Genomic DNA, 14,506 nt, shown 5'->3' with positions numbered 1-14,506 from the left:
GTGCAGGCTTCCCTCATACTTGTGGGCTACAGCAATAGCTTTGCATGCTATAGCCACCCCATCCCTGCAAGCTGTTCTGCACAGTAGAGCTCGCGTCACCTCTCAGAAAAAAACAACAACAGGGCCCCTGGATGACTCAGCTGGGGAAGCATCCGACTCTTGGTTTTGTCTCAGGGTCCTAGGATAGGCCCACCGCCTCATCTCTGGGTTTAGCTGGGAGTCGGCTTCCCTCTGCTGCTCCTACTCTCTCTCTCTTTCTCAAATAAATAAATGAAATCTTTAAAAACAAACAAATAAAAAACAGTTTCCCACTGTCCTCAGGATAAAACCCAAAATCTCTACCATAGCTAAATGCCCAGGCCTTGCCCAGCTCCCCCACATCAGTTCACTTTGACTTACTTTCTGCTCTCTGCCTATCTGAGCCTTCTTCCAGTTTCTTAAATTCCATCAGTGGCCTCCATAGGGCCTCAGCACCTTTCTACAGGCTGTTTCATCAACCTGGAGTGTTCTTTCTCCTGCCTCAAACCTCGGCTTTGAACCTGGTAACCTTTGCTGACCACCTATCTTGGGCAGGTGGCCTGTTAGATGCGCACAAAGCACGTGGATTTTCACAGATGGGCCTCAACACACTTATTACATCATCTTTCCCGATGAACATCATCTTTCTTCTCAAACGGTAGGCTGACCTAGAACTGTTTTGATCATTGCTATATCTCCAGAAACTAGCACAGATATACTATACTGAAGTTCACAGGGCTAAAGCCCCCAGCATTGGAGGTTTAAGAAAACCACTTTCCTGGGGCTCTTGGCTGTCTCAGTTGGTAGAACATAAGACTCCTGATCTCGGGGCTCTAAGTTCAAGCCCCAGGTTGGGTGTAGAGATTACTTTAAAAAAAAAAAAGAAAGAAAGAAAGGAAAGAAAGGAAGAGAAAGAAGGAAAGAAAGATCTTAAGAAAAAGAAAAGAAAAGAAAACCACTTTCCTAAAGAGAAAAGTAGCAGGGTTGATACTAAAAAACAAAACCAAAAACTGACTTTAGACTGAACCACCAGCATCATATTAATAGTTAACAGAGGAGGCGCCTGGGTGGCTCAGTCCGTTAAGCACTTGACTCTTGAATACTGCTCCGATCGTGATCTCGGAGTCCTGAGATCAGCTCCACTTCTGGCTGCGTGCTGGTCATAGAGCCTGCTTGAGATTCTCCCTCTCCCTCTACTCCTCCCCCTGCTCGCACTCTCTCTCTCTCAAAAAAAAAAAAAAAAGAAAAGAAGAAATAACAATAGTTAACAGAGACTGTATCCCCAGTATGGGGTACACTGTGTTTACAGTAGCTAGCTCATTTATTCCCCCCAAAAGCCAGACAAGGTAGGTACTAATTATTAGTATACTCTATTAAACATAAGAAATCCAAAACTCTGGGAGTTAGGTTTACTGTGCAAGAAAAACCGTTCTACAGGCGCTATTTTACTAGAAATAGGATCTAGGACTTGTGGACTTGAGGTTTCCAGGCGCCCTGCCTCTGGCCCCGCCCTCGCGGCCCCCACTTCCCGCCCCCCTCCACCCCATCCTAGCCTCTGCTGAGCTCCCCGCCCCTAACACGCCCCCTGCCTAGCCCCGCCCGGGCCCTAGTCCGGGCCGCCCCTGGGCCGCGGGGAGCGGTGCCTGCAGTTCCAGATATGGCCGCCGGGGGGCAGTCGCGCGGCTCAGGCCCGACCGCTCTGGGCCGCGCTCCTCGCTCGCCCTCCGACTTTGCTCGGGCTGCGAGCGGCCACCCTGCCCGAGCCCAGCGCCAAGTCGCCGGGCTCCCCGCGCCCGACGCAGCAGCTCGGCTCCCGGGGGCCGGACTGAGGCCGCAAGCAGCGCCGCGGGGTGTGGGGCGGACCCAGGAGATGAAATGACAACGTCAACCCTCCAGGTATCTCGGTGCGGCGGGGCTCGGCTTCCGGAGGCCGGAGGAGGCGCGGCGGGGCCTGCGAGCCAGCAGTCGGGCGGGCGGCCTGCTCGGAACCCCGGCCCAGTGGCCTTCTCCCCGCCGCCCTGTCGCCGCCTCCGCCCGTTTCTGTTTTCATGCGCCCGGAGCCACGGGCCGTCTCCCGTCCAGAACGCCCGTGCCCCTGCCACCCCCATCCCCCGTCCGGCCAGGCCGAGCCCCGAGGCCGCTCCGTGCTGCCAGCGGCGCCCGAGTACCGCGGCGGGAATCAGCCTCCTGCGGACCGCACAGGCACCGCCGGGGAAGCTCGGCCCCGCAGTCGGGCTGCTTGCTCTCCCTCCGCCTGCTTCCCTTAGGACGAGTCCTCGCTCCTTCCCCAGGCTTGGATTTCCTCCTGTCGGCCCGCGACCCTTCATTCATTCCCCAGGTCTTGCCTGGTGGTGCTGGGCGGCGCCACCTGGATGCGTGACTGACCCATTCTCCAGGTGCTGCGGGTCCTGCTGGGCGGGTGAACAGAAACCTGCCCAGGCCTCAGACCTGGGCTTCAGTCTTGGCTCTGCCACTCAGTCGCATGTGACCTTGGGCTAGTTACTTGATCTTGGAATTTCGGGTTTCCTGTCAGTGAAATGGGGTGATACCCTGTAGGGTTGTTGTGACAGTGGCTCTGGATTGAGTAATTCAGGTAAAGTCTTCTAAACACAATGTCTGCTACATAGTGCTCAAGATGAAGCCTGTGAAGGAGTTAGGCAGGACTTCGTGGAAGAAGGGGCATATGCCTGGATCCAGAAAGGGTAGATAGCATTCAGACACCTGAAGGTGGAGGAAAAAGTGGGAACAGAGGCATGGAATAAACTGGGCTGCTTGGCCAGGAATTAACTAGAGTCCAAAGCCAGGCCCCACCATCCACCAGCAGAAGCTCTGATGTGTTATCACAGGGGTTTGTAAACTTTGGGTGCAGATCCCACCTGTCCAGTTTTTGTGAGCTAAGAATGTTTTTACATTACTGTTAAAGTTTTACTAAGGAGCGCCTGCATGGCTTAGTTGGTTAAGCCTCCGACTCTTAATTTTCGCTGAGGTCATGATCTAAGGGTCGTGAGATGGAGCCCTGAGTCTGCTCCATGCACAGCAGGAAGTCTACTTGAAGATTCTCTGTCTCTCTCTGCCTTTCCCCCCGGCTCACACACACTTTCTTTCTCTAAAATAAATAAATCTTAAAAATAAAAGCTTTGTTAAGCTGTAACTCACCACACATTTTGGCATATTTCAAGTATCCGATTCATTGGCTTTTAGTCTATTCAGAGTTGCGCAACCATCATCACACTTTCAGAACCTTTTCATCACCCCAGAGAGAAGCTCCACACCATTTACCATCAACCCCACAAACCTTGTATCTCTCCCAGCCCTGGGCAGACACTCAGATAATTTCTGTCCCTATGGATTTGCCTATTCTGAGCACTTTTCTTTCTTTGTTCATTTGTTAAAAGATTTATTTAAGGCGCTTGGGTGGCTCAGTGGGTTAAGGCCTCTGCCTTCGGCTCGGGTCATGATCCCAGGGTCCTGGGATCAAGCCCCACATCGTGCTCTCTGCTCAGCAGGGAGCCTGCTTCCCCCTCTCTCTGTCTGCCTCTCTGCCTACTTGTGATCTCTCTCTCTGTCAAATAAATAAAATCTTAAAAAAAAAAAAGATTTATTTATTTAGTTTAGGGAGGGGGAGGGGCTGAGGGAGAGAGAAACTCAAGCAGATTCCTCGCTAAGCATGGAGCAGACTCGGGGCTCAATCCCATGACCCCAAGATCACCAAACAAGCAGAAACCAGGAGTCCAATGCTTGACCAACTGTGCCAGCCAGGCGCCCCTATTCTGGGTATTTTATGTAACTGGAATCATATAATATGTGGTCCTTTGTGACTGGCTTCTCTCACTTAACATAATGTCGTAGGTTTTTTGTTTTTAAAAGGCTGGGAAAAGATATCTCATGACACGTGAAAATCATGAAATTCAAATTTCAGTGTCTATAAATAAAGTTTTATTGGAACACATTCCTGCTCTTTCATTTACGTATTTTCCATGGCTGCTTTCGGTCTACAAAGGCTGAGTTGTGTAGTTTCTCCAGAGGCTGTATGGCCAGGCAAGTCTAACCTATTGACCATCTGGTCCTTTACAGTTTGCCAGCTCTTCTGTTAGCACATCTTCCTTAGCCTTGTCCTTCACCCTCATCCTTGCCATATGTGTTACTAGAGATGCACCAGGCTGGCAGTTTTATTTATCACCTCACCCTTGTGTTATGCAAAACTATTCTTCAAACTGCAGCTGAGGCTTGCCTGTGAAGTGTTGTATGCACTTGCCAGAAAGACTTAATGTGCTCTTAGGTGCATTCATCAGTAAAGTATCTCGAAGGGAGGGGAGCAGAGCATCCTTCAAGTATTGTTCTGAGCCCTGAGTTTTTAAAGGACAGACCCAAGCAAGGAGGCATATAGAGTGAAAAAGTCCATGGAACTGGGCATGTTTGTTCTGGAGAAGAGAAGCCATCAGGGACAGGGGAACTCATTCCATTGTCTCTTCAGAAGAGCAGGTGGTCGGGGGAGAGTAGACCCGCGAAGCTTGTGTTTAAGCTAATCATCCGAGAAGGTTCTGGGCTCCTGGCCATTCCCTCTTTGTAGGTAATGGAGGTAGCTGAGCTTGAAAATAGTAGCCAACACTTTGACCTTTCCTCATCTCCTCAACCTGGTGAGTTCATTTATCATCATCTTGGCCAAACCGACTCCCGTCCATCAGTTCTGTAGAGCTAGCCGGGTCTTGCTGAGACTTTGACTTTCAGAGGAGGAAGGGCTGCACAAATGCCTGAGCCCGGCCAAGAGCTGGTCAGGAGGTTTATTGTTTGCTGTGGACGGAACTTTGTGGACACGGTGGGATCTGCCAGCCTCATGTCCAGTGCTGATCAGCTTGGGGAGGGTAATTCTGGTAATGCTTCCTGGGCTGGTGAAGCCACGGTTTCTAAAACTGGATATGTAGGTGTAGGGCAGCTGCTTGAAAATACAGCGTGCTTTGAGTTGAGTTTAGAGCACAGGCCTCCAGGAATTGTGAGATTCACAAAAATACCCTCACAGAGTTCTTAGAAAATTCCAGAGTACCGTTCCCCTCAGTTGGCAATACATATATGTCTTTGGAGGAAGCAAGCCCTTTTCTTTCTTTTTTTAAAGATTTATTTATTTTAGTATGTGCATATGCCAATGGGGGAGGGGCAGAGGGAGAGAATCTTCAAGCAGACTGCCCACTGAGCACAAAGCTGGAAGCCCCTGAGATCATGACCTGAGCCAAAACCAAGAGTCAGACACTTAACTTTGTGCCAGCAAGCACTTTTCTTACTAAAACTACTGGTATACTGATCCATGTGTCTAAGCATCCCCTCCCTAAGGAGCAAATTTAGGAAAACCATCTCTTTTCACCACAGAGAAGCGGGTTGGGCCAGTAGGAGGATCTGGTAGAACTCAGGGCTGCCTCGTCTCTGGCCTTTGAGGGCAAGTGCGGTTCCTGGCCTTCCCGCTGAGCAGCACACCAAGCAGTTGGTTCTGGCGTTTCCCCTGCTCCAGGCACTGGATCCAGGGCCGCTTTTCTTTCCCTTGATGCAAGGAATAGAAAGTGGATTCTCCCCTTGAGCCCTAACCTGAGATACTTGGTCAGGTTTCCACTTACTGAAATCCAGAGTGAAACTGAGAGTGAGATCGCTTTCAGCTGTGTGAGTGTATTGTGAAGAGGGATGGCTGTCTTTTAAAGCTCCCTTTCAACATCTTTCTAGCTGATGTTGGAAAAATAGGCTGACATAATTGTGTGCGTCTAACAGATCTGTAGGATTCCTGCTGCCCTGGGACTGCAAGGGCTTTTTGGGTCTCTTGGGAAGCACTGAGGTATCTGAGGTATTTGCTTCGCCTTTCCAGAAAGCCATTGATCTGGTGACGAAAGCCACGGAAGAGGATAAAGCCAAGAATTACGAGGAGGCCCTCCGGCTCTACCAGCATGCCGTGGAGTATTTCCTACATGCTATCAAATGTGAGTGACGCAGGGCCCAGGCCGCCTGCCGCCTGCCGAGCGTATGAAGAGCTACTGCGGGAGCAGGTGGGCACACCCTCTCTACTTCCCCTTTTGCAGATGAGGCACACAGCGACAAGGCCAAGGAGAGCATTCGAGCCAAGTGCATGCAGTACCTAGATCGGGCGGAGAAGCTGAAGGATTATTTACGGAACAAAGAGAAGCATGGCAAGAAGCCAGTCAAAGAAAATCAGAGTGAGAGTAAGGGGTGAGTACAGAGGAGTGGCGGACCCCTGCGGGGACCAGAGACCCCAGGAGCGTGTGTCCTTTTTCTGTGTTGCTGCCATTCCTGGTGCTGAGTATTTCCATGAACGGTGTCTGGTTGGATCTGCACAGAAAAGCTGTGGGTGAAATGTGAGCCAGCAGGGCAGTTACAAGCCTTGGATTCCACAGTCAGACTCTCAGGGTACATCCCGCCGTGGCCACTTCCTAGCTGGGTGATCATGGACGCGTGCCATGACCCCCTGTGCTTCCAGGCTTCTCATCTGTAGAAGAAAGATAACGTTCCTTCCCGCCCAGTGTTGCTCTAAAGAGGGGATGAGATGATGAGGGTCAAGGCCTGAAAGTAAAGCGTGGTGGGCAGGAAGGATGGAAGAAGTGCCAGCTGCTGTGACGGTCGGAGTTACTGTCTGCATCTGACAGATGAGATGGCCCAGATCACAGAGCTGGCACCGGCTGGAGTCTGGACCCCCACACAGGGCCTCTGTGTCCCACCCCAAAGCCAGTGTTTGCTCGGCAGCCTCTCACCTCATGTGTGGTTTGCCCACCACAGAGATTCCAGTTAGCTGAGCATAAAGGCCAGTGGTGTCCTGGAGGCGAGGGGGTGGGCCCAGGCAGGAGGGTCACACAACAGGAGAGATGTGGGTGGTATGTCTGCCGCTCCCTGCCAGAGCTGATGGGCTCTGTCCCCGGATGGACAGGTTCCCCAGAGAGCCAGACATACTCTGGGAAGGGAAGAGGAGGGGGCAGGAGGGCTGGAAGAGTTCTGAGGATGGCTGATCACTTAGGACCCATTAGGGATTAGCCCTGGAGTGAGACCTGTGACCTTGTTCCTTTCCCAGATCCCCCGCTGTCAACCTTACCTCCTTTCTGAGTCACAGCCACTTGCTGTCTGGTTGTGAATCTGTGTGAAAGGCCAGTGACAGCTCTGGTTGCCCGCCCAGCTGCTCCTGAATTCCAGCCAAAGCGTATAACCCTCACCAGCCTTCTAGAGAGAACACACGTCTCTGTTCTTACTCCATTAATGAAGAAACAAGGATGGGTCATGGGAGTGTTTTCCTGGGAGTGTCAATTACAGGTGGTCTGAGGCTCCCTGAGGTCCCTCGCCACTGCTGAGCAGGGCAAGCGGCTCTCTACCACTGGGCCAGCAGCCAGAGCCTGACCTTGCTCTCAGAGCCTCTTGCCAGTTGCCTCTTGCTTTAGCCTGTCATCTTCTGTCTCCTTCCCCAGCAGTGATAGTGACAGCGAAGGGGATAATCCAGAGAAAAAGAAATTGCAAGAACAACTGATGGGTAAGAGGCCCGCCCCCCAACGGCGGTGGGGGTGGGGGTGTGTGGCGAGGCCCCCTGGAGGGTCGGCTCACACTCCTCAGTCGGGCTCCAGGCTGAAGGCTCTACTTGCCTCTTGCAGGTGCTGTTGTGATGGAGAAGCCCAACATTCGGTGGAATGATGTGGCTGGCTTGGAGGGGGCCAAGGAGGCCCTCAAAGAAGCTGTCATTTTGCCAATTAAATTCCCACACTTGTTCACAGGTAAGAGTTGAGCTGCTTTAGGCCCAAATGCAAAAATAGCAGGCTTCCGAGGAACCCAGCCCAGGGCTCACACTTGGAAACTGTCCAGGAGCAGGTGGCCACTCGGCTCTCTTGGCCCTCAGGGGGTGAGGGCCCAACCTTCCCTCTCAGGGCTCTCGGTGGAGAGAGGCCCCAGGGTCTACCCATCACAACCATCTGCTCCTTGGCTCCTCTCTGGTGTCAGGAACACCTTTGCAACTAGAACTTCGACTTGACTCCCAATGGGTGAGTAGGGTCAGGAACCAATGGTAGCCAGTGTTACTTCCACAGTTCTGGGGGGTCATGAGCCAGGGCTAGGAGCAGGCTCTCAGCAGGTAATTCAGTTCCCTTTCTTCCTTTGCTTCTAGAATCAGTCATCTTGTCGAATTTTTCTGTTCCCTTTCCCCAGTCAGGAGGAAGCTCACCTCAGTTTATTCTTTGTTGTAGGCAAGCGTACACCTTGGCGAGGGATACTGCTCTTTGGACCCCCTGGCACAGGGAAATCCTACCTGGCCAAAGCGGTGGCCACAGAGGCCAACAACTCCACCTTCTTCTCTGTGTCCTCCTCAGACTTGATGTCTAAGTGGTTGGGTGAGAGTGAGAAGTAAGTCGGCTTCCAGGCCCTGCTTCCCTGCCCTTGAGCCACCGTCCAGAGGAACTACTGTTGGGGGTCATGGAGAAGGAGCCAGTGGAGGGGAATCCTGCTAGCTTGTTGGGTGGGACACTGTCCTGACAGAGCTTGCTGAGACTGAACGGGCGCGCTGGGGAGAGGAGTCCTCCTGAAGGGAAGGCAAAGGCACTCCCAGTCTTTGGGTGTCAGGTGGGTGTCCTCTGTTGGGGACTTCATGTGGTTCAGTTATTTTCCACACCGACTCCCGTTTTTGCAGAGGATGACACCAAGGCTGAGCAGAGGGGAAATGACTTGTCCTAAATCCAGAGCTAATGAGTGGGGCTGTCGCCAGGGCTGGTTGTTCCTCACGGCACAGTGCTGCCCGTAGATCTGTGATGACCAGGGTCTGAAATCCTAGCAGGACAGGTGTCCTGACCTGCCTGTGGGAAAGGCAAAGAGAAGCAGTGACTGGGCCCTCGGCTGGGATGGGTGTGGGCGTCCTGATCTCAGCCCCACTTGTCACCTTCACAGGCTAGTCAAGAACCTGTTCGAGCTGGCCAGGCAGCACAAACCCTCCATCATCTTCATCGATGAGGTGGATTCCCTCTGTGGGTCCCGCAATGAAAACGAGAGCGAAGCCGCCCGAAGGATCAAAACGGAGTTCTTGGTCCAGATGCAGGGTGCGTGCCAGCACTGGGTGCCCTCCCCGGGGCCCGGTCTGCCTCCAGCCAGCCCAGCGTGTCGTTACTTCTTCAGCTGCGGCTGGGTCTGATGATCCTTAAGACAAAGGGGAAATGTCAGAGCAGCCTTTCTCAGCTTCAACTCCACAGGGCTGCAGAGAGGTCACCCTGGCCTTTGGCTGCCAGCCTTCTGCCCTTCTCGAGGCCGGCAGGGCTTCAGAGAAGGCTCGTGGCCCAGCGGAGGCGGTTGGGGCCCTGCAGGTGGGGGCACGGGGCTGGCCCCAGATTGGAACACAGAGGCCCCTGAGGTACTTCCCCCAGATGCTCCTGTCCTTGCAGATGTTCTGAATCAGTGTCTGTGTTTCCCTTTCTCCACAGGGGTGGGGAATAACAATGACGGGACTCTGGTTCTTGGTGCCACCAACATCCCCTGGGTGTTGGATTCAGCCATTAGAAGGAGGTGAGTCTTCCCTGGTAGGTGCCGGGGGCTGAGGTCTTTCTCCCGCTGCAGTCAGCCCGTGGTCTCCTGCCGCTGCGGCTCTGGGTGCGGACGGCCTCCGCTTCCCTGGAGGCCGCTTCATGTCTGTGTGGTGAGCAGAGTCCTCAGTGAAGCCACCTTCCGGAGGGCCCCAGCACCCCTCTCCGCGAAGACTGTCACGCCCTCTCTTCTCAAGTCCTGCCGTGTGCTTGGCTCTGTAGGTTTGAAAAGAGGATTTACATCCCACTGCCTGAGGAGGCTGCCCGAGCCCAGATGTTCCGGTTGCACTTGGGGAGCACTCCCCACAACCTCACGGAGGCCAACATCCATGAGCTGGCCCGGAAGACGGAAGGCTACTCGGGTGCCGACATCAGCATCATTGTGCGGGACTCCCTCATGCAGCCGGTCAGAAAAGTTCAGTCAGCGACACACTTCAAAAAGGTGAGTGGAGGAGCTCCTGGGTGTCTCAGCTGGTGAAGCATCCAACTCTTAGCTCAGCTCGGGTCTTGATCTGATCAGGGCTATGAGCCCACGATGGGCTCCACTCCTGATGTGTGAGTGGAGGTGAGTGGGCCAGCAAGGAGTTGTTCAGAAAGTGTCACAGGAATGGGGATGTCAGCTTTCTCTGCCAGTTCCTTGGCTGCTCAGGGGACATTTCTTTGGTCTCATGGAGAACCAAGGACAAGTACTTGAGCCCTCTGGCTCCACGGACTGGGGTTGCACCTGTTCTCTCTTTCCCTGTCGTTCTTCCTGTGTGAATGTGACCATCTGAGATTGTGTGAAGCCAGAGGTCATGGCCCCATGCCAGTCACCTCTGCCATCTCCATAGTCAGCGCTGTGCTGTCGTGTGTGGGGCCCCCACTCAGTGTCTGAAGAATCAGCAGGTACAGAATCACTCGCTCGAAGGAGGAGCTCCTGTCACACAGCGTATCTCTGTTGAGTGTCTGCCAAGGGTCCTGCCGTGCACCTGGTGCTGTCCTAGGACCTGGGGAGACACTTGGGACCACAGCAGACAAAAATCCCTGATCTATAGGAGTTGAGGGTGATGAGGGGGAAGACAGAGCAGGAGATGGAGTCTGGTATTTCTGATGTTCGGAGTTGAGTGGGCAAGTTGTATTCTTTTTTTTTTTTTTTAAAGATTTTATTTATTCATTTGACAGACAGAGATCACAAGTAGGCAGAGAAGCAGGCAGAGAGAGGAGGAAGCAGGCTCCCTGCTGAGCAGAGAGCCTGATGTGTGGGGCTCGATCCCAGGACCCTGGGATCATGACCTGAGCCGAAGGCAGAGGCTTTAACCCACTGAGCCACTCAGGCGCCCCTTGTATTCTTTTAATAATAAAAAAAAATTTAGTTGAGAGAGAGGGGGGAGTTGGGAGGGGCAGAGGGAGAGAGAATCCCAAGCGACTCCCTGCTCCATCTCACAACCCTGAGATCATGACCTGAGCCAAAATTAAGGGTCAGGTGCTTAACTGACTGAGCCACCCAGACACGCCACAGTAGGTTGTATTCTTAAAGGATAGGCCATCCTAGATAATATCTGAGTCAAGAGTTGAAAGAGGTGAGGGAATTAGCCCTGGGGATATTTGGGGGGATGTTGCCAATAAAGCAGACTGTGGTTAGAAGAACATTTTTGATATCACTACATTTGTGGTGAGATTTGATGGAGTCACTGAGGAAGAGGAAGATACTGAGACACTTCAGGCCACAGATCGCGGTTCTGGAGAACAGTGCCTGGAATAACATGCTGACCACAAACCTCCAGAATCCTACCGTGAGCTACTTTCAGCTGCCAGCCCGAGACTTCTGAAGGAGTCATTCTCTTCTCAGACTGATTAATGACCTAGAAAGCCAGGCACGCATTCATCCTCTCCCACTACCTTCTCTTCAGGACTCAGAAATCTGAAGCATCCCATCCCTTACCCAGTCATCGAGGTGGAGCCCCTGCAGCCTGACTCCTATCTGATTTCAGGTCTGTGGTCCTTCCCGCACCAATCCTAGCGTTATGATTGATGACCTCCTGACCCCTTGCTCACCAGGGGACCCAGGAGCCATGGAGATGACTTGGATGGATGTCCCTGGTGACAAACTCTTAGAGCCTGTGGTTTGCATGGTAAGTGGCCAGCTGGGAGAGGGACTACACAGAGCCCAGAAAACTGGGGTCTTGGGCCTGAAAATAAAAATAGGCTTCTCCCCTTCTCTGGGGTTGTGGGTTGTCCTGGGCTGTTGGTGGCTCCTCTGAAACAGAGTGGCCTTTGGGGCTCTGGGTAGCTGGGGATCCTGCTGTTAGACTCAGTGGGGACCCAGGATGGAGGCCATAGCATGAACATTTTATTTTATTCAGCAAGAATAAAGTCCCTCTGGCATGACTACATCATTCCATGGGTTTGGCTTGTTTTGTGCCCAGGAGGAGGCAGCGAGTGTCTGTTGGCAGTGGGCTTTGGTGTCACTGCAAAGGCAGCCTCATGGGACTAGTCTTCCCCTCTCCTCATCCTGGTCTTCCAAATGGTCTTGCCTGTCGTGTGGGGCAGGTGTTTGTCAGTGTGGCTGGTATGGCGGGTGTGTAGTCAGAACGAGCTTCTTCCAGCAGTTAACACATGAGGGGAGTTTGAATTCTCTCAGACAAGAAGTAGGCCTGTTTGGGAACGACACGAGCCGCCTCTGGAGGGAAGAGCGGTCCTGGCACGGGAAACGTGCATGCAGGCACCAGGCAACCAGAGGGAGCTTTGCCTTTGGGGCTGGGAGTGACTGGGAACACTGGCTTCTTCTGCTGGACCCCATGGGTCTGCGACACAGAGAGGCTGAGGACCCTGGGCCTGGCTCCTCCTTAGGTTCGTGCCCTTGTCTTTGCAGTCGGACATGCTCCGGTCTCTGGCCACCACTCGGCCCACCGTGAATGCAGATGACCTCCTGAAAGTGAAGAAATTCTCAGAGGACTTTGGACAGGAGAGTTAAAAACTTCTTCACTTGGTGACGGTGAAGGTGGGAGGTTGACTGGTGTAATAAATCCACGGCACTCCCCACGTCAGTGGCCAGACAGCGCTCCAGGGCTCGTCTTCATGTCACTGCGGCGTCCCCTCTGCTGTCTGGCTGCCGGCTGGGGAGCAGGAAGGAAGGGCCTCCGTGGCCGCAGAGACACGGAAGCACATTCAGCACCGGGTGGAATACTGGTTCTTCCTCCTTTCTCTCCTCCTCCTCTTCTTCTGGATGCTCACCAACTCCTTATCCTGCCCCTCTGTATTTTTTTTTTTTAAACCTTTCTTTGTTCCCCTAAATTAATGCTGCTTGGATTTTTGTCTTGTTTATAAATAAAGTTAAAATCTCCCGGAAGCGTCAAGGGGTGGGAGCAGCCCGCACGTGGGGCTGTAGACCTTTGGGACGGCTTGCCGCTCCCTCAGCCTGTCCCTTCTAACCCAAGTTTTACTCCCTGCCTTGGAAGGCCACGAGTCAAACCAAGCCATTCCCAACCTCCTAGGTCAGCATCCCAGGCCCTGTGTCCTCCCTGCAGGACAAGAGGATGGTTTTTGTGAGCACAAAGCTGTGTAGATCAGAATGAGTGAAGGCAGTCAGGTGGGTTTTACTGCTGCCTTTTCTGCCCTCTGAATGTGAGACCACCACACCCCCACCACTGCCCCTGGCTCCCTGCCCTGGAAACGGGCTAATAAATCCTTTCCCTCTTGAGCCACCTGAGTGATCGCATCTTTGATTCTTATCTGGGCTCCTTGAAGGCCATGCTTGCGTCCATGAGAAAGACCTCCTGCTCTTCTCTCTGTGCTCTTCATCAGACCAGGGTACTGCCAACTGGCGCAGTTCCCACTGTTCTCCAGTCAGGCTGGCCGGATCCCCCCCTCCCCCCTCTACCGCCGGGGCCTCGCCCCTGTGGCACCGGGACAGTTCTTCCTGCGGACTGGGAGGCCTGCGGGCCAGACATGGCCTGTAGCTGTTTGGTTTGCCTTGCTGCCAACACTGAAAAATCAAGAGTTGATGTAAAAATTCAGATTTCTGGCTTCTGGGAGATTAGGCAACCTGCAGCCACAGCTGAGCGGGGGGCTGCCCTGTTCAGAGGCAGAACACTCTCTCCAGCTCACCCATCCCCACACGGACTGCTTCACCCCTTCGGCTTGCCTGCCCAGCTCCTGTGGCCATTTGAATTTGTGACTCGATCTGGAGAACTCCCCGCTTCCCCGCCTCCCCGCAAGCCTCTCTAGAAATGCTGAGAGGAGGCTCTGCGCCTGACTTGTGCGGATGAATACACAGAAGGTCTGCCCTTGGACTCTAGCTCCCTCCGACTCCGTTGATCATTGCTCCAGGTCTTACCAGAACCCAAACTGTCTAGAACTGATGTTGCGGCGGACTCTTAGGTCACAGTAGCCTTGCACCATGGTGGTCTTTGATTTGGTTAGGAATGGCTGCTGAATTGCGACAACTTTTTGTTGGGCTCCTTGAAGGCTCAGGCCCAAGTGCTCCTCCCCAGTGTGGGTACATCAGCCCCGCCTCAACACCATGTGACCCCTCGGGAGCAACTATGGCTGGCGTCTTTGTCACTCAGGAGTCCCCAGGGCTCTCACTTTAGTTATGTGCCCTCAGCCAGCAGTTACTGTTTGTGAACACTGGACTAGAAGCCAGCCCGGGACACTGCCCTGCTCGTACGATTTCTTTTTAGCTACTTGTGTTTTCTTGTTCTACCTCCAGCCACCTTTACTTGAGTCAGGTCTTTGCTTGCTTTATTTTTAAAATCTTCCTTTCTATTGCTCAGACACCTTGACAAGTCATTAACGAAACAGGCTGCTGTGGTTCATCTTCACAGCTCTGGTCGTGGCTGTCACAGATGTCATGCCTCTCCATCACCAGTGACAGGATGCAGGGTGATGACTGTCCTATTCACATGTGAGGCTGAAGTCACTTCAAACTGATGGTGTGCCTTCACCACCCATGTTAATCACCGCTCACAGGTACAGAG

The 14,506-nt window shown here is 53.2% G+C and overlaps 1 protein-coding gene across 2 annotated transcripts; it reads left to right on the top strand.

Moving 5' to 3' along the window:
- Positions 1 to 1,722: 1,722 nt before the first annotated feature.
- On the top strand, positions 1,723 to 13,227 carry VPS4A (vacuolar protein sorting 4 homolog A). Of its 2 annotated transcripts, none has more exons than XM_047711541.1 (11): positions 1,723 to 1,914; positions 5,864 to 5,975; positions 6,075 to 6,222; positions 7,467 to 7,525; positions 7,644 to 7,763; positions 8,229 to 8,385; positions 8,923 to 9,071; positions 9,450 to 9,531; positions 9,771 to 9,990; positions 11,519 to 11,659; positions 12,400 to 13,227. In XM_047711541.1, the coding sequence occupies exons 1-11, from the start codon at positions 1,894 to 1,896 to the stop codon at positions 12,499 to 12,501; spliced, it is 1,311 nt and encodes a 436-aa protein (XP_047567497.1). In that variant the 5' UTR covers positions 1,723 to 1,893; the 3' UTR covers positions 12,502 to 13,227. The 2 variants fall into 2 exon arrangements, with proteins under 2 accessions (XP_047567497.1, XP_047567496.1); XM_047711540.1 differs by having other exon boundaries at positions 1,725 to 1,914; positions 7,464 to 7,525.
- Positions 13,228 to 14,506: the final 1,279 nt, after the last annotated feature.

The sequence above is a fragment of the Lutra lutra genome, chromosome 17 (genome assembly GCF_902655055.1).
Source record: "Lutra lutra chromosome 17, mLutLut1.2, whole genome shotgun sequence".
NCBI lineage: Eukaryota > Metazoa > Chordata > Mammalia > Carnivora > Mustelidae > Lutra > Lutra lutra.
This window is presented reverse-complemented; position numbering and strand designations above follow the sequence as displayed.

Coding starts and splice junctions, on each gene's coding strand:
- VPS4A (XM_047711540.1), top strand. CDS start 1,894: ATGACAACGTCAACCCTCCAG. Junction 7,764..8,228: donor ATTCCCACACTTGTTCACAG/GTAAGAGTTGAG, acceptor TCTTTGTTGTAG/GCAAGCGTACACCTTGGCGA. Junction 9,991..11,518: donor CAGCGACACACTTCAAAAAG/GTGAGTGGAGGA, acceptor ATCTGATTTCAG/GTCTGTGGTCCTTCCCGCAC.